This window comes from Scyliorhinus torazame, chromosome 28 (assembly GCF_047496885.1).
Source record: "Scyliorhinus torazame isolate Kashiwa2021f chromosome 28, sScyTor2.1, whole genome shotgun sequence".
Lineage (NCBI taxonomy): Eukaryota > Metazoa > Chordata > Chondrichthyes > Carcharhiniformes > Scyliorhinidae > Scyliorhinus > Scyliorhinus torazame.
In genome coordinates, this window is record NC_092734.1 from 6,218,461 (window position 1) to 6,238,518 (window position 20,058).

Genomic DNA, 20,058 nt, shown 5'->3' on the forward strand with positions numbered 1-20,058 from the left:
AACTTGTATTGTTTTTATTACTTTATTTTGAAGTGCAGTTTTCCTTTCTAATTGACATTGACCCGAGTTATATTCTAAGACTATGCAAAGTTTGTAATAACAGATTGACTTGTACAGGTTGCCCAATGGCAGAGGTAATTGTATCTCGATCACGCCAAAGCTGACTTTCAAGCATATGGGCTACCTGGTTTATCAGGAATTGGATTGAGGTGATCCAAATTCATCAGCAGAGATTTTAACTCGGATTCCAACACTGAAGGAGCAACAATCTGATGCTCTGTCACCACTAAACCTCCTTTTTATTTCACAAATGTTCTTGTGACTTACTGTGAATTACTTTGATATTTGCAGCCGTTCGTAACTTTTTTTTTTTTTTTTTTTTTTTTTTTTTTTTTTGGGGGGGAATTGGTGTTTTCTGGGGGGTTTTGTGGTGGTGTGGTGAATTTTGGGGAGTGCTGTTGGTATTTGGGGGTTGGATGGTTTTTTTTGGGTGGGGGGTGTTGGTGTTTGGGGGGGTTGGGGTGGGGGAGGGGTGTAGTATTGGGCAGGGGTGCTTTTTTAGGTGGGTTGTTTTTTGAGAGGGCTGGGATGGAGTGAGGTATTTTTGGGTGTTTTCTTTGTGGGGGTGACTGTTGTTTGGGAGACGGGTGGTGTTTATTGGGGTGGGTGGGGGGGAGTAGTGTTTTTGGGGGGGCGAGGGTGGGGGTGGTGCTTTTTTGGGGGTGAGGTGTTTTTTTTGTGGGGGAATGGGTCTGTTGTTTGGCACCTGTGCTTGGGGGGGGTTTATTGGTGTCTTTTGGGGGGTTGGGGAGGGGGTTTTGGCGGGAGGGGAGTTGGGGGAGGGGAGTTCTTTTTGGGGGGTGCTTTTGGCAGGAGTTTTTTTTTGGCAGAAGGGTGTTTTTGGCGGGTGTGGGGGTGTTTTGGGGGGTTGGGGAGGGGAGATTTTTTATGGGGGAGGTTGGGGGAGTGGAGATTTTGGCAGGAGGGGGGTTTTGGCGGGCGAGGGGGGTGACAAGGGGGTTTTGGCAGGAGGGGGTTTGGCGGGGGGGCTGGTGGCGGGGGGTTTGGTGGGAGGGGGGTTGAGGAGGGGATGTTTTGGCGGGGGGGGATGGGGAAGGACGTTTTTTGGCGGGAGGGTGGGTTGGGGAGGGGAGGTTTTGGCAGAAGGGGGGTTGGGGAGGGGAGGTTTTGGCGGGAGGGGTGGTTGGGGAGGGGAGGTTTGGCAGGAAGGTGGTGGAGGGGGAGGGTTTGACAGGGGGGTTGGCGGGAGGGGAGTTTGGCGGGGGGGTTGCTGGGAGGGGGGTTTGGCAGGAGGGGGGGTTTGGTGGGAGGGGGGGTTTGGCGGGAGGGGGATTTGGCGGGGTGGAGGGTTTTGGCGGGGGGGAGGTTTTGGCGGGGGAGGGGAGGGGGGTTTTGGCGGGGGGGAGGTTTTGGCAGGGGTAGGAGGTTTTGGCGCGCGGGGGGGGGGGGGGTGACGCGCGCGGGGGGGGGGGGGTGACGCGCGCGGGGGGGGGGGTGACGCGCGCGGGGGGGGGGGGGTGGCGCGCGCGGGGGGGGGGGGTGACGCGCGCGGGGGGGGGGGTGACGCGCGGGGGGGCGGGGCTGAGGCGATGGCGGGCCCCGGCTGGGAGTTCGACGATTCTGTGTTCGGAGCCTCGCGGGACAGGCGGCCGCCGCCGGGGGAGCGGGAACCTTACCGAGCCCGAGTCTGCGAACCGGGGGTCAGCCGTTCGTAACTTTGACGAGATTTTTTGTAACGATTAACGGTGCTAAAACTGTACACATATTTATGACCAGTAACTGCCAGGGGCCCCAACCGCAGACTGAATAAATAAGCATCTTTTGCCAACTATGAAAGTCAGTAATAAGGAATTTAAGGCTTGTACACTTTGAGCTGTTAAAATTACTCTTGTGGTACTCTTGTGGAACAGCAGCTACGCGTGATTGTCTTTTTTTACCCTACACTCCCTCTCACAATTTTTGGGAAGCATTCCATTGTTTGTCTTCCAGTTCATTATGTTGCATATTTTTTTGAAACCAACAATTCCACAGAATCGCAAATTTTCAGCTTTGCTAGGACACTTTAAATGCCAGGCAGTTACCAGGATAGTAACATGGTCAGCTGTTGCAGCTGGAGGTGTTACTGAAACAAACCACCCGTAAATGATGTGAAGATGAGATGACGCCAGAGCTGAGCATTTTCGTTTTTAAAATATGTTCACTAAAAATGTTTCATAAAAACCAACTCATACAAAACGGTTAGCCAGAATAACACAATAAAAGGACAGACCTAACCAGCAAAGCACATATTAACGTAACCCCAAAACACTAAGCTCAACCCCCTAACAGCTGATGGTAACTTGCTCCTTAAAAAAAAAAAAATGGAAATGAGTGGCTGCCATCCTAGGTAAAACCCTTCCACCGACCCTCTAATCATGTGCTAAACCTTCCCCAAATGTAAGAAAGAAATGAGGTCACCCAACTATGCCAGAACACTGGGTAGAGTAGGAAATCTCCACCCAAGCTGCACTCTTCTCTGGTTTATCAATGAGACGAAGGCGAGGACATCCGGCATCACCCCCGACTGAGGCACCAGCGTGTCCGATACCCCAACCACCCCCCCCAGAACATGCTCATAACCCATAAGACATGAGAGCAGAATTAGGCCATTCAGCCCATCCAGTCTGCTCCGCCATTCAATCCTGGCTGATATGTTTCTCATCCCCATTCTCCTGCCTTCTCCCCACAACCCCTGATCCCCTTATTAATCAAAAACCTATCTATCTCTGTCTTAAAGACACTCAGTGATTGGTCTCCACAGCATTCTGTGGCAAAGAGTTCCACAGATTCGCCACCCTCTGGCTGAAGAAATTTCTCTTCATCGTAGTTTTAAAGGATTGGATCACATTTACTGAGCACATGAAGACATGGAATTGACCCTGTGAAGGGCCTCGCTACATATCTCACAATCCAGAATGGGACCAAATTCACCCTCCCATTTCACCCTCCCTTCACTCAATGGAGCTGACTCCGCTGAGGAGATATGGTCATATATGCCCAAAATAGTCCTCCTTCAGACCCGGCCAAAGACAAAATCCTCCTCAACAGGGACGAAGGTGGTGCCAAACATCCGCATATGAGAGTGATATCGATCGATACGACCCACACGCTGTTGGGACTTTGTCTTTCTTGAGAATCAAGGAGATGGAGAGCTGTGTGAGGGTAGAGGGCAGTGAACATCGGAATAAGGTACCAACTGATCCGGTTAAAATTCAGTGGGGAAGCCACCTGGGCCAGGGGCTTTATCAGTCTATGTCAACTCAGTGCAATTCCTGATTTCCTCTGGGGCCCAACAAGGATTCCAGTCCTCGCTCCTCTCTCCCTCCACAGCTGGGATTGAGAAGCTTTCCAAAACGTCAGTCACGACCGATCCCTCAGCCGGAGGCTCTGATCCCTAGCAATCCCGACAAAATTATTCAAACGCCTCATTCACCTGAAGGAGGAGTGGAAACCAGGCTGCCGCTTCCATTTTTAACTTTAAATTGATTATCAGATTAACAGGAAAGGTTTTTAGAATCGTGATCCTGCGCTAGTGTTCTGCTCGGCACTGTTTCTGCTCCCTGTACACATACAGGATAGAAATATTTTTCAACTTTCTGGGAAATACACATCTTGTGTTCCACTTGATTCCTTGTATCAGCTGGAGTGTAGCTCCCCAACAGTTTCGCTTGAATTGGGCATTTGTTCCCCCAGGGATTTAGACTTTGCTATAATAATACTGGTTCCAATTACATTATTTAAACAATATGGACTTAAAAACAATTTCTACTTGTGTACAAGATGAGCTCTAGCCACGTCTTGTTACTGTTAATCTTCCTGATACGTCACAGCTGTCCCTAAAGCATAAGTATCTGATGACATGACTACTTTGCTAAGTCACCCTCTGTTGCTCTCCTGGATGATGCTAGTGGGTGTTTAAATTGTTTTTTATTTCAGTGGTGTTTGCCATCCAGTTACCTCTTGCCACAAAAATGGAGAGTAATTCATAGCAAAGGCGCATGCACCACCTAGTGGTGGAGAATTGCTACAGCAAGTGCCTCTTCCTCATTCACCCCGTTCCACTGAGCATCAGAAAGCAACGGTAGCAGCCATATCTGATTGAAAGCCACTCACATAAGGATCTAGATGAAGCAATTAATGCTGTATTTGCCCTTGGACTCGGAAATATCTGTGGCTAGCAGTTGCAAGCTATCCAGTGTAGTTCCATCAGTGAAAGAGGATGTAATTGATGGACAGACTGTGTAACTTGGCACAACAGCTGCTCAAAGCATTCGCTCAAAAGTTGGACGTGAGAAATAAACACTTGTGTATGTAAACTCTAGTGCCTGTCATGGTTGGGCTGAGAGATACGAGAAATTGAATAAACTGGGATTGTTCTCACCAGAGAGACGGAGGCTGAGGGGGCGACCAGATAGAAGTTTATAAAATTATCCGGGGTTATAGATAGGGTGAACAGTTGGAGGCTTTTTCTCAGGACAACATTGAAAACTACAAGGGGGCACAAGTTCAAGGTGAGGGGGGAAAGGTTCAGTGGAGATGTGCGGGCTAAGTTTTTTTTTACACAGAGGGTGGTGGTGGCCTCAAATGCACTGCCAAGTGAGGTGGTTGAGGCAGATACGTTTGCGACCTTTTAAGACTTATCTGCATAGACACATGAACAGACAGAGAATAGAAGGGTACAGGCGGTTGGTCCAGATAGGGCACGTGATTGGCGCAGGCTTGGAGGGCCAAAGGATCTGTTCCTGTGCTGTTTTGTTCTTTGTTCTCTTTGAGTGTTCAGGAAGAGGTTTGTGGCCACTTCAGTATGGTGGGTTCCTGCTCATCAGACATCTGGACTAACACTCTTAAATAACTCTCACTTAAGATTTCCAGACTTCTTGATGTGCCTGGAGGCACTGAACTTTCCAGGAAATCAACTTCCTTGTGCTGCCTTTTGGTAACCTTTTCCCAATCCTGCTTTTACACTCCCGCATGGTTAACGGGAACACAGGGTGGAAATTGCAGAAGATTAGAAGTGGTTTCATGTCTTTTTGCAAAGCTGTCATCGGGAGGAAAATTCAGGCCAGTGTCTGGCAAGGTCTGCAGCAATGATCTTGTTTAAGTGAAATAAAATAATCAAATATTACACATTGGCACACAGATCATGCCTCAAGACTAAATGGAAATGGCATGCAAAATCTGTTTCCTCTTAACCGTAATTTCCTCCACGTCATTGGCTCCTCCCTGCCAAAGTTTTGTTAAATGGCCCCAAGCCAGATGGTGAAGGTTTAGATAGATGTTTACAGCATGGAAACAGGCCCTTTGGCCCAGCTTGTCCATGCCGCCCAGTTTCTATCACTAAGCTAGTCCCACTTGCTCGCATTTGACCCATATCCCTCTATACCCACCCTGCCCATGTAACTAACTTTTTTGAAGGAAAACATTGTACCCGCCTCTACCACTGCCTCTGACAGCTCATTCCAGATGCTCCCCACCCTCTGTGTGAAGACATTTCCTCTCTGGTCTCTTTTGTATCTCTCCCCTCTCACCTTAAACCTATGCCCTCTAGTTCTAGACTCCTCTACCTGTTGACTATCTACCTTATCTATGCCCCTCATTATGATAGACCTCTAAAAGCTCACCCCTCAGCCTCCTACACTCCAGAGAAAAAAGTCCCAGCCTATCCAGCCTCGCCTTATAACTCAGGCCATCACGTCCTGGTAGCATTCTCATAAATCTCTTCTGCACTCTTTCTATGATGTGGAGATGCCGGTGTTGGACTGGGGTGAGCACAGTAAGAAGTCTTACAACACCAGGTTAAAGTCCAACAGGTTTGTTTCGATGTCACTAGCTTTCGGAGCGCTGCTCCTTCCTCAGGTGAATGAAGAGGTTTGTTCCAGAAACATATATATAAACAAATTCAAAGATGCCAAACAATGCTTGGAATGCGACCATTAGCAGGTGATTAAATCTTTACAGATCCAGAGAAGGGGTGACCCCAGGTTAAAGAGGTGTGAATTGCATCAAGCCAGGACAGTTGGTAGGATTTCGCAGGCCAGATGGTGGGGGATGAATGTAATGTGACATGAATCCCAGGTCCTGGTTGAGGCCGCACTCGTGTGCGGAACTTGGCTATAAGTTTCTGCTCGGCGATTCTGCGTTGTCGCGCGTCCTGAAGGCCTCCTTGGAGAACGCTTGCCCGGAGATGCGCAACAATCACCAGGCAGGAATGTTCCCTTCCAGTCGGGGAACACTTCAGCAGTCAAGGGCATTCAGCCTCTGATCTCCGGGTAAGCGTTCTCCAAGGCGGCCTTCAGGACGTGCGACAACGCAGAATCGCCGAGCAGAAACTTATAGCCAAGTTGCGCACACATGAGTGCGGCCTCAACCGGGACCTGGGATTCATGTCGCATTACATTTATCCCCCACCATCTGGCCTGCAAAATCCTACCAACTGTCCTGGCGCGATGTAATTCACACCTCTTTAACCTGGGGTCACCCCATCTCTGGATCTGTAAAGATTTAATCACCCGCTAATGGTCGCATTCCAAGCATTGTTTGGCATCTTTGAATTTGTCTATATATGTGTTTCTGGAACATACCTCTTCATTCACCTGAGGAAGGAGCAGCGCTCCGAAAGCTAGTGACATCGAAACAAACCTGTTGGACTTTAACCTGGTGTTGTAAGACTTCTTACTGCACTCTTTCTAGTTTAACAATATCGTACCTACAATAGGGTGACCAGAACTGAACACAGTATTCCATGTGAGGTCTCACCAATATCTTGTACAACTTCAACAAGACGTCCCAACTCCTGTATTCAATATTCTGACCAATAAAACCTAGCAGGCTGAATGCATTCTTCATCACCCTGTTCACCTGCGACTTCACCTTCAAGGAGCTATGAACCTGTGCCCCTAGATCTCTTTGTTCTGGAACTCTCCCCAACTCCGTACCATTAACTGTGTAGGTCCTGCCCTGATTTGACCTACCAAAATGCATCACTTCACATTTATCCAAATTAAACTCCATCAGCCATTAATCGACCCACTGGCCCAATTTGTCAAGATCCTGTTGCAATCTTATATAACCTTATTCACTATCCACTGTGCCACCAATCTTGATGTCATCTGCAAACTTACTAACCATGCCTCCTACATTCTCATCCAAATCATTAATATATATAACAGATAACAGTGGACCCAGCACCGATCCCTGAGGCACACCGCTGGTCACAGGCCTCCAGTTTGAAAAACAACCCTCCACATCCACCCTTTGGCTTCGGTCACCAGGCCAATTTTGTATCCAATTTATTCACAGGATGCAGCATTACTGATCTTTGCCTCAGAACTCTTAACCCACTGTCCCAGTAGACTCTCTTTATATGTGCTCTCATCCCATAATCAGACGATGGCTGGAATTCCCTGGTCATCGAGATTCTCTTTTTTCCTGCTGGCAGCGCACCCCCCAGGCTGCATGGGGTGGCTTCAATGGGAAAACCCATTGACAATGTGGCTGGAAGATAAAATCCCGCCGGCAGCAAAGGGAGCACCACTGAGAAGCACACTGCTGGAGAACCAGAATATTCAGCCCAATCTGTATCTTTAACAACATAATCAACTGACCATTGTTGCTAACTTTTCGGTTGGTTCAATTGCTCTGTTTTATTACCTTTGCTCTCGAGTCGCCAGGTATCTTTAGGATACCGCCACGAGGTTCAAGTCCAAGTAATGATCAATAACTCAATACACCGATTAGTAAGATTCAAATCAAAGCACATTTATTATACACAGTAATCGCTACTCATGCACAAATTCTACGTCTAAGCTACTTCTACAACTAACAGGCCTATACTTAACTTCGAACTGGCCCACCAGGTCAGGGGAACAAATGGCCTTTTGTTCGGGTTCTGAGTCTGTGGGATTCGAAGTTGGTACGGATTGGTAGCTAGGAGCGCCTATCTCGTAGCGAGCGTTGAATTAAGACTTACGGGCTTTCGGCGGTCACTGCACCGGTCACGGTCAAGGTTGGTTCGAAGTTGCTGGGTGACCCGGGCAGGAAGAAGAGAGCGAGTTGAACTTGGGGGCTTAACTTTATAGTCCCCCGGGGCTTCCCGCCTTTTGGGGCAGACCCTGTACCTGGTTCTAGGTGATTGGACTTCGTTCCAATCGCTTGGTTCGATTTCTCCAATACTGGACCGGTTCCCTGATTGATGGGCGGTCTTGAGGTGTTCGTTAACCTCTTTTGTGTTGGCTCCTGCTGTCGCCGGGGAGTCTGGCTTCGTTTTGTGTGTCCCAAATGTTGCTATTGTTCCCGGGGATTGCTCATTAGTATGTAGATGGCTGCTACATTATTATGCTGATGGTCGCTGGTATCGATGATGTCTGGGCTTTTGCAGAGTTAAGTACACAGCAAACCTGCACCTGCTGGTTTCTGCCTGTGTTGGCTCAATTTCCCTTCAGCCTTTGTCGTTCGCCATTTTAAATCGGGAGTTGGCCAATTTAGGTGGCTACACCATTAACAATATTTTCATTGAAACCCTGATCATTTTCTCCCAGATTTGCACTGGTTTTCATTTCAGTGAAAGTAAAGCTGAAGAGTTGTTTGGATACTGTTGTGCTCCTTTTATTAAAAAAAACTGTCCTCACCAAATATCCTGCGATTCTGCCCCTGTGTTAAGGGAATGATGATTTTGGGTCTGAGGTGAGGAGAAATTTGTTCACTCAAAGGGTTGTGCATTTTTGGATTTCTACACTCTAGAGGGTTGTGGACGCTTCATCATTGAATATATTAATAAGGCTGGGATACACAGGCTTTTGGTGTCTCAGCGAATCAAGGCATATGGGGAGCAGGCGAGAGAGTGGTGATGAAGCTGAAGATAGCCATGATTGAAATGAATGGCGGAACAGACTTACTGGGCAGTCTGGTTTACTTCTGCACCTACCTCTTGGGTTCTTATTCAGAATAAATACCCAAGCTATTACCAGATATCTTGAGCAGCTGAAAGTATCCTGCTGTGTAGCCATGAAGGCTGGCTTTCTGGTTCCTTGTGACTATGCACTAAGGTTCTAGAACTGGGGAGGTATCTTTCATCAAATGAAAGCTAATCTTGATGTTGTTGGAACATGGCAGGGAGCTGGGAAAACCATACTTCTTTCCATAACTTTGAGTGAAGAGATTTACACACCACCTCAACAGCACCATTTTTAATATGTAGATAGATTCTGATTTGGCTGAAATTGTGTTAGTTATGTTCAGACTAAAAATAGAACTGTAGTCCTAAATTTGCTGCGATGAGCTCAGTGAATGGTGAGCTTCTGTTTCATACTGTGTGGATACTTTGGGAAGCTTCCATGTCCCTGAATGGTAGAATTATTGGCCAATGGTGTCTGGTGTGTGATAGATTTCCTGGAAGAGCAATGCAGCAGCTGACCCTGACAAATAGTCAGCATAATTGATGAGGAAATAACTCCCTGCCTTGCCCCTAGCACTCCACCCCCGAACCTAACACCATGCCTATAGATGGGTCAAGTAAATCAGTGACATGCTGTTGCCTACAAACTGAACAAAAGATTTTGAAAGGATGGCAGTGTTTCTTTAGCTTTTTCAGCTGTTAATTTAAACAACTAAAGCTTTCTTTAATTTTGTTATGATATTTGTGAATTGATCGAACTTCTCAAAGTCCTCATTCTACAAAGTAAAACCCACTGAGCTGCAGCATTCAGAAATTATTTAAATTAAATTAAATCCATTTTTTCCCCTCACTAACCTGATGCAGTTACTGAAAGGTAAATTTGACAAGCTATGTATGTACAAAAGACCTATGGTGCTATTGGCCAATTGTTTAATCTGCTTCGTAAAGATGAAAACTACAGTCAGCCCATGCGCAGTGAGTTGGATGAGCTGGAAGAGGAGATTAAAAGGAGAACGAAAGAAGAGGAACTGAGGAGAAAGAAACTGCGGGAAAAGGAAGCAACTATGGTGTTTAACCCCCGACCAAGCAAATTCATGGACCTGGATGAGCTACAGAATCAGGGTGAGTGTTTGCCCACTGCCTGGTCCCGATAAATAATGGAATATTTGTCTCCGGCCTACATTAAGGGAAACTAATTAAAGGCACTTGCATTTCATTGCTGGGGTTCTAATAAACTCTGAGGCAACGACCTAGCGGCCTCATTAGCTGGGGGTGCAAATCCGGCAATGGCCGCTAAATCTCATGAGCGATGTAGCGCTCGTCCATGACGTAGGGTTCGGAGGTGCCTGTAGGCCCCAAGGCTTGAGGGACATGGCGCAAATCATGGGGGGGGGGGGGGGGGGGGGGAGGAAAGAGGGGGGGGGGGGGGGGGGGAAGAGGGAGAGAGAGAGAGAGAGAAAGATCCTCTATTTTGGGAGGGCAGGGGTGCCTTAAATTTATCTTTCAGATAAAGGGCGTCCCAATATCAGATTCCCGGCTTAGCCAGCAAATTTAGGCCCTGCTCCTCCAGCTGTCTGAGTGATCCTCGCCAGCGCTCTGAAGTCGCACAGAGTGCAGTTTAATCAGGTGAGAAAAGGCAGCTGTGAAGCCAGCGTGTTTCTCACAACTTTTCTCGCCAGATCCAACACTCGGCAATTTCAGTAAGGTTGCACCCGGAGACAAACATTGGGCGGAATTCAATGAAAACATTTCTAAATTCATTTGTGGCGGGTTTTTCAGGGAGTTTCCCGCCGGTTCTGCTGCCGAGTTCCCCACCTTTATCTGATGACACTTAATCACTTTTTTGGGCCCTGGGAAATTTCTCACCGGTTTAGCCCACACTGAGAATATTTTTTTCAGCATTGGGGAATTGAACTCTGAGATCAAGCCATCATTTTGAAAGGGTGCCCCAATCTCAAAGTAAGCTTGTGGATCCCTCCTACCCATGGGAAATATCGGCCCCTCCCCCCAAGTGATGGCACCCCGCTATGGGACCCCACCTCTACAGACCCCCTCCCCTCCAAGCCCCCTTACAGCACCCCCCCCCCCTTCCAGGGCCCCAACCCGTCGCCCTTCCCCAACTCCCAGAGGTCCCTACATGCCTGCCCTGCACACCCCCACTCTTCAAACCCCCCCCCCCCCCCCTCCTTCATAGGCGTGGCCCTAGGTCCTTGACCCTTGGCAGTGCCATCCTGGCACCCGGGCAGTGCTCCTGTCTACTTGGCAGTGCAAGGGTGGCAGTGCCAAGGTACCGACATTCCAAGGGGAGGGCCAGGGAGCCACCCTTCACTATCCCTGACCACCCAGGGGCCTCAAATGGCCCGGGAGGCTCCGGGTGCCATTGCCCCATGTCCACATTCTTGTGAACCAGTACTGATTGGTGCCCGGCTGCAGCCTCTGTGGGGAGGCCGGTGAATCGAGGAAGGCTAGTGGATCCCGGGTAGGTAGACGTTAAATAAGTTTGCGACCTACTTTAGCGAGCGTCATTTGGTCCTGCCCATTTTTGGCGGAGTTCCGATTCCGACGCCTCGTGAGACTTGGTTGTATCCTGTGAGGTGCGGAGGCTGCAGGGAGGCCTGTCCTGGGTTTTACCGGCCCCGTTGTGCTCTTGCTCGAGCGCAACGCGACCACTGGTTCGCGCCCATTGCTTTCAATTTAGCTCTGCCAATGCGTCCCCACTCTTCTGTTGGTGGCCTTCTGACCTAGCTGTTGAGTCCCATAACCTTTGGAGTTTACCTGTTTGTAGAGAGTGTTGTGTTCCTGCCGTTGTTGGCACCATCATTGTGCAAGTTCCTGTTATGTTACTGAGTATTCTTGTGTTTATAGAATCATAGAATGGTTAAAGCACAGTAGGGGATCTTTCGATCCGCTGTGCCCATGCCAGCTCTGTGCAAGCAGCTCAGCTCATTCCACTCTTCCACCCTTTCCCCATAGTTCTCCAAGGTTTCGCTGTTCAGGTTGTTATCCAATTCCTTTAGAAAGCCACAAATGAATCTGCCCCTTTGGCAGTGCATTTCAAATCCTCCATTCCAATATTTTTCCTCCTATCAATTGAGGTTCTTTTGCCAATCGCCTCAAAGCACTGTTTTCTCCGGACAGAATGGTGGCGCAGTGGTTAGCAATGCTGCCTCATGGCATCGAGGACCCGGGTTCAATCCTGGCCCCGGGTCACTGTCCTTTTGAAGTTCACCCCTCCGTGCATCTCACCCCCCACAACCCAAAGGTTTGCAGGGTAGGTGGATTGGCCACGCTAAATTGCCTTTAATTGGAAAATAAAAATGAATTGGGTATTTTAAATTTATGTATAAAAACAAAAACAAATGGTATATTGGCCTTCATTGCGAGAAGATTTGAATACAGGAGCAAGGATGTCTTGCTGCAATTATACAGGGCCTTGGTGGAGACACTCCTGGAATAGTGTGTGCAGTTTTGGTCTCCTTATCTGGGGGAGGATGTTCTAGCTATCGAGGGAGTGCAGCGAAGGTTTACCAGTCCGATTCCTGGGTGGCAGGACTGATGTATGAGGAGAGATTGATTGGTTAGGATTGTATTCACTGGAGTTCAGGAGAATTGAGGAGGGGATCTAGAAACCGAGAAAGGTCTAACAGGACTGGACTAGGTACATGTAGGAAGGATGTTCCCGATGGTGGGTGTGTCCAGAACCAGGGACTACAGTTTGAGGATACGGGGTAGACCATTTCGGACAGAGATGAGGAGACATGTCTTCACCCAGAGAATGGTTGGCCTGTGGAATTTGTTACCACAGGAAGTAGTTGAGGTCAAAACATTGTATATTTTCGAGAAGCAGTTAGATATAACACTTGGGCAAAGGGGATCAAAGAATATGGGGGGGAGGAGACTGGGTTAGGAATATTGAGTTGGGTGATCAGAATGGTGGAGTAGGCTCGAAGGGCTGAATGGCCTCCTACCCTTATTTTCTATGTTTCATCAATTTGTGCACACGTAACCCCTAGTTGGTGGAAATACCTTGCAACTTAATCCCATTGGTTTGTGGAGTTCATGAAAATTAGACAAGTTGTAAAATTGTTCCACAAAATATTTGATTTAAATAAATCCATGTCATAAAAGGGAATTAAAAGGGATTCATAGAGCTTAATCTGGTCAAAACCAGCTTCCATTCGTGCGCTTTTCAGCCACAGTCAACGCCTTTCCTGAGTGAGATGACAAGCAGACAACTGCTGCAGTTACTCTGATCACCCAGCTGCTGAACGGTCATATTTCTTCTTTTTTTACCCACCCTCCTGTGGTGTGACTCATTTTCGGATAAAGCATTTGGAGAAAGGAACTTGCTTTGCAAACCCAAGTCCTTTGCAAAAAACAGTACAGAGAATGAAAAATAAGTTGAGATATACATGGTGAAATACTTGATTGGCGCAAAAGGGAAGATCAGGAATATCAAGAAATTGTGATTTGGGGAAAACCTAATCTTAAAAGCTTGAAGGCAATGGGAGAACTGGAATACTTTTGGGAGTTAAGCAGCTCCTCAGCTTTTAGGCTGTGAGGGAGGTACAAGTTAGAATAATGATGTTGACACGAGGATGTCAGGAGAAGGATTGTCTAGAATTGCATATTTTAGGCTTGAGCAGGAAAAAGTTCAGAGAAGCACTTGACTATAGCAGGATCTTCAAAATAGGGGAGGATTTTTTTCTTGGATTCTGTCCACTAAGCTTGGAGCGATATGAATCTTCTGATGTAAGGGAGCAGTACTTGTCTGTAGACATAACTTGAAAAGCTTGCACGTTTTCTCAACTATGAAGTCACGCAGTAAGTTCCGGTTTGATGTGAAGTAGCAATGCCCAGTTTGGGAAATGTGATCCTCCAGTATCACTGCAGCAATCGTACATTTCACTTCTACATATTCCCTTTAAAAGTTCATAATTCTTAAATATCTGTACTTTGGATAAAATAATGTCAAGTTACATCAGTGAAACAGAAATACTTCAGAAACCCGTGCAGTACTTTTTTGCTGCTTTATAAGGGCTGCGAGGACCAACATTTGACATTTGTTTTGAGATTTGTTTAATTTTCAAAGTTATCTTTGTTTGTTTGCATTAATGTTGGAATACAGGCCCATCTAACCTTAGTTTATAATAAATAATATAATATAAATAACCTTAACAGTTTTTGTTTATTATTTAATTGTGACAGTTTGTGGTGTTATACTATTGGTAGTGGTATACTAGTGGTATTTAACTAAAAGTAAAGTCGCCATAGTCCCAAATGATCTTTATGGGGGGAGAGCTGAGTAGTGGTGATTTTAACCTGAGGATTCCCACACCTCAGGCGAGGGGCAAGGTTGCAAAGGTGGGGCTTCTTTATGAATAACCTCAGCCACTATGGGAATTGAGGATACGGGTCTCATTCTGCATCATGAACCGGCTGTCCAGCCAACTGAGCTAAACCGGCCCCCGATGTTATGAGTAGACAGCGAGGGAAGGCATGAGAATGAACTGACATTTCATGTTTAATCACTTCATTTTCTTCTTCTAATATTTTTCCACGGCCGTACTTTCTTATTTCTTTGTTTTACCTCCTTGCAATTTATCTGACTTCCTTCTCATTGCCTTTCTCTTTAGTAACATTGATAGTTGCATTAGATTTTTTTGTAAAACTGTTTAATATAATCACCTACTTGATCATCTAAAGGTGTATTTATGTTACCAGATTGCAGTTGCTACATGGCCCATCAAGCTAGCACCAATGATTGTTCAGATCCACAATTGGTTGATCTGAGGAATCTGCTGTATGATTGAGGAGGCTAGTTCCCGCTAAGCAAATGATCAGAGTTTGATCCCCTCGTTTGCACTCTAATTAAAATTATGTTTCTGTATTACACTGGGAGCCCAGCACTTCTGGGGGTGCCCAGCAGATCTCGTGGTATTGCTTATAGTAAGTATTTTATTGAAGGGAGCATTGAATTGCCTAACAGCCTATTCACTGCTAATCTTCAGCTGTTTTAAATTGCTTGTCCCTTTAAGGCCACAGAGTACATTTCATTTAAATAGAGATAGCATGAGATTGAGATTAACTACTGTTTGGTGACGGAAATGTGCAGATTGGATATTTCTTGCTCCAGGTGAAAACAGCAGACTGAAAATGCTGCCTTTTTAAACAAAAAAAATCTCTAACTGTTTGTTACTCCCAATTGGAATGAGAATACTGAAAAGATTTCATACCTTTTATCAATGTACTATACAATTTTTTGATTTGAAAGAATATGTTGTTGTGTAATAGTTTTCTGCCAGCCACTGCGAAGTGTTCATAAAACCGATAAGTAATCTTTAACTAAATGCATGTTTAAAAAAACTTGGTGTTGCTTCTGCAGGGAAAACTGACAAGTTTGAGAGATCATTACAGGAGGTAGACTCTCTATTAGAACAGTCTTTCAGTCTTGAACAAAAGGATGACTTGGCTGCAGCGCTCAATCTCTGCAATGAAGCTGTGTGTAAGTAAGCTTAACTGCCTCTGCTGCTTGCGGACTAAATCCCCTCTAACCGGTTAGAATATTTTACCCACTAAAACCGTGTTCTTTATTTGGCTAAAAACTGAAGCAAAACTTGCCAGTTATCCATTTCTTCTTTATATACTTGCCCTTTGAGCATCAAAATTTATCTTGGAATTATTTCACAGAACTTTTTGATGTAGAATATATTTTAGAATATAATTAATGCAGTGAATATCTAGATTTTGAAAGTTGAACATTTTAACCAAAGGTTCTTGTCATTTTTAATTAAGTTCAAAATTTAGTTAAGTGCCTGTTCTAAAATGCCCTTTCCAAGGGAAACTGTTTCAAAATTGTGCTTTATTTTAATTTCTCATTTGGTTTTAGTCAAATATATATATATATATATATTAAAAGCTGCAGTTTACTTAAATTATGTTTACAGTAATGCACCTAACTGGCAATTTTCAAACTGATTCTGCTAGATTTTGCTTGAGTCTGCAGTAAACTGGATAAATGTGAATTGCATTTTGCTCAATATTTCTTTCATGCTTTTGAGCACTATAATCAAGGGCCAGCGTGGTGATTATGCCACTCATTCACTTTACTTTGACATTTGCTTAACTGTGTGGCTATGCATATTCTTTGTAGGATGTGCGATTTAATTAGCACTTGATGTGACATTCGATAAGTCTCTGTGTGCAGAACACCTTTCTGTAATTAAAGCTGTATCACATTGCTGTCAGGAATCACTGCATAACATTTCATCAGAACATTTTGTGAGTTTCTCATACTTCTGTTTTACAACTGCATGTTGTTTGGGTCTGCGTGTGCATTTTTTTTCTGCTGTTTTGCATTTTAGCTAAACTAAGACTTGCTATGCATGAAGGCAGTGCCATCACACACAGCAAAGCCCTTGCTGATAAGAAGCTCCATGTTTGCATGAAGAAGGTTCGAAGTCTGCAGGAGCGCATGCAGCAATCCATCCACTCCCCTCCACCAGGGGACCCCGTGACTGAATGCAAAAGGTAGTATTTTAGGATTAAAAGGGGCAAAATGTCAGATAGAAGCCATATTGCAAATAATGCCTTGAAAATAAGACTTTTTGTTTTATAGAAAATGAAGTTGATGTTGGGCACAAGGTTCAGTAACTATGCAAATTATATATATATTATAGTGCCTTTTAAAAAAAAAAAAAAAAAAGAATATGCCAAAATTACTATGAAATACTGCATCACTTGCACTGAGCTAAATGAGACTGTTCATACAGGCTAAAATTGTAATGGAACGAGTATACTTGGAGTGACTTGCACAGAGGACTGTGTAATGTTGGCAACTTCTTTCGAGATTCATTTTAATTTCTAGCCCCTTGCAAACATACAGAATCTTATTTTCTCATGAATCCTAACTGAGTTTGACTCTTGGCTTTTCCACCTTGCCCCGTGATAATTCCTTAAACGGGATAGTAAGTAGAATTCCAAATTATACTGTCTTGAGGTAAATCGTAAAATGAAGTTGTGAGATTTTAAATGTGGTGTTCAATTAAAACTCTTATTTATTGATAGGCATATGCAGCATTTGTTTGGCTCCGGCCTAGACTTTTTCCAGTTTCAACTTTAGAAGTAACACGATTGTTTTTTATTTCAGTGTGCAGACTAGCCAGGTCCAAGTACTGTTAACATCACAGAGAGTAATGGAACCCATTAATGAACCAGATCACGGGCCCAAATCTTCCCCAGTCCAATCAGTCACCCATCACCAACTTGCTCAACATGCATCTAAGTTATATGACCCTCATTCTGAGTCGCATGGCAAAGTTTCTGCTTCATTGGCTTCTGAACCGAAACAAAACCAAACTGCCACATATGCCACCGAGCTTTCATCTCCCCGTACTTGCAAATGGGTTCCAGCTTTTCTCACTGGGGAGAAGGTGGAGGAGAAATGTGTAACTGGTACAATGCCCAAACATCAGATGAAGAATATTGATGAACCAGTGGAAGAAAAGGAAGAATCGGACTGTCCAGCACGCAACCAGAAACAGACAATGAACAAACATGGTTCCATGCCGTTACTTTCAGCTGAATACAGAGACATGAATCTCACGTTTCCATCACCATCTCCCCACGTGCAGGTGTTAACTCAAAAGGATGAAATAAATGTCTATTCAAGTAGCAATCCTTATACTTCTGGAACCTGCAACCCAGTATATTGCAATTCAAGACAGTTTAACACGACTGATACCAAAATCTTTCCATGTACAACTTTGTCTTCCACAAGCTTGAACTGGTCCCCTGAACAATCTACTTATCAATCACATAAAAGTGATTTAAGTTTGGATTTCAATTCAGCAGTGTTTGATGGTGCCCATTCACCTAAGTTCAAGCCAGCAGTTGATAGCGTTAATGTCAAGGCAATGGCATCACATTTTCAAAGGCTAAATGTTAAGTTGGGCCAGAGAAATCATGATGGTAATTTTAGATGTGCATGTTCAAATTCTCCACCAAAGATGTTTGATCAAGATGTATCCCACCCACCTCTGACTTTGCTTCAAGAGGTGGGGGCTTTCCAAGGGAAGGATCAGTTGGCCAGTGCAAAGTGGTCTTCTGATAGCTTGTATTCTCCCCAGGTTTCAGATGGACCTTTGAACTGTAAAGCTGAGGTACCTGTTAATCCATCTATGTCTACTTACAGAGCAAACACTGATGCTGCTGCGAGAGGTGTAAACACTCACAGAGGATCAGGTTTTCCTCCTGACACTAGGACAGACGAGACATACGAACAGCTATGCCAAATTTCTGTTCAATCATATTTCAGGGAAACCAGTTCCAACAACACTTCTGAACCGGTGAGACGGGAACATGAGCTTTCCACCAGTGCTGCTGTTGTGCCTGCAGGCAGATGGATTGATGTAGATAGAGAACATTACATCTCACAACCAGATTACAAAAGCACTGAGCAGCATTACTTACATGGTAATCTGTACAGTCAAGAAAATAACACACAGACTCATGCAAAACAACAAGTGCAACCATTTCCATGTGCCACCCAGGATATGGAGCTGGAGTTTTCAGAGCTGGAATCCCTGTATCAAGCAAGTTTGCAGGCTTCTGAGAACACCAGATATTCACCAGGGAGACAGTGGGCTGAGAACACCACCAGACAAAGCGGCACTAAACCAGGTGAGAGCACTCAACATGATAAGCCAGCAACGGCACTGACAAAGTTTTGGAAAGCATATCAAAATTTGAGTTTATCTTTTAGGATGTTTAATAATGAATTTGAAACTGCTCAGTTATTGAATATTTTGGTTGAGCCATGAGATTTAGCTGGAATGAGCAGAGTTTGCTGGGAGGAACACTTCAGCTTGACCGTACAAGGAAGGTTAATTACCATGTTAATTAGTGTTTTCACCAAGACATCTTGGGTTATTCACATCAACTCATAATTTGGCATCCTCGAGCTGTCCGGCTCATTAATTACAGGCTCTTTGTGGATAATGCAAATGAAAGCAGACTAAACTACAGAAGATTCATCAGTCTCCACGTGCAGTTTGTCCAAATTCCCTTTCCTGGCCCTAAATTAGTTTGCATGTAAATGGAACATATCTCCTCCCTTTTAAAACTGCTGTCATCAATTTTTAAAAAGAAGAAACTTCCGTTGTAAATTACCACCTCGTTTCCAACCTTCATTTCTTCTCAAGTTCTTGCTAATGTTGTCACTTTCCAAACCCACATCTATCATTCATGCCAGTCCCTGTTTGGATCTCTGCAGACAGGCTTTGCCTTTGCCACAGTACCAAAATATCCCTAAACAAGGTCACAAATGCCACCCATTGTGACTCTAATCACCGTGAATTATCCCTCTTCACCCATGTTTTCTCTGAAACAGTGAAACACCTCATCCTCCTCTATTGCCTCTCCTCCATTGTCTCGTTTGGCAGGGCTACCTTTATTTAATTCCATTCTTACCTGTTGGTCATAACTGGGAATTTAGTAACAATGGCTCCATCATTACCCCTCGAGACCCTGAGGATCCACCCTTGACATCTTCCTCTTCCTCACCTGCATGTTATTCCTTGGTGACACCATCCTTAAACATCTACTTATTTTCACGTGTATGAGAATGACACCTTGGTCTTTCTTTGATAAAATAACCATATTTGTAAAACATTTCCCCTTCTTTGCTTATTACCGGTTGCATTATTTGGCACCTGGGTCAAGCTTCAATTTGACTTCTGTTGGGTTCTCCTTGTTTTCCAGTTGGTGTCAGCAATCCAGATTTAAGAATAGAGTGGCATTAAGTTTTACCAGTGATCAAGAATCAATGCATGTTTATGTACTTGGAAAGATTAATGCAGTTTTGGTAATAGAGTTTAAAACGATCATTTCTTTCATTGTAACACTCAAGTACAACAATTTCTAAGTTAAGTTTCCACAGCTTAATAATGATGACTTGTGCCCTGGATGTATAAAGAATTATCTGCCATAGCTTCAGGTCAGGCCTAAAGCTATTTTTGACCTGGTTTGCCATGTATTCAATCCCAATGTCGCAAAGGTGAAAAGAAGGAAACCAATTTGGGCTATTGTTTCGCAAGACTACATTT

General features: G+C 44.9%; 1 protein-coding gene across 6 annotated transcripts in view; it reads left to right on the top strand.

Annotated features, from left to right (window-relative positions):
* Window positions 1–20,058, top strand: part of LOC140403484 (ubiquitin carboxyl-terminal hydrolase 54-like) — a 166,936-nt gene that overhangs the window by 132,887 nt on the left and 13,991 nt on the right. For all 6 annotated transcript variants that reach the window (XM_072491391.1, XM_072491394.1, XM_072491395.1 and 3 more), the window contains 4 exons: window positions 9,902–10,075; window positions 15,339–15,458; window positions 16,318–16,483; window positions 17,103–18,634. In XM_072491391.1, coding sequence (XP_072347492.1) covers window positions 9,902–10,075; window positions 15,339–15,458; window positions 16,318–16,483; window positions 17,103–18,634 — 1,992 coding nt within the window. The remainder of the gene's footprint in view (window positions 1–9,901; window positions 10,076–15,338; window positions 15,459–16,317; window positions 16,484–17,102; window positions 18,635–20,058) is intronic.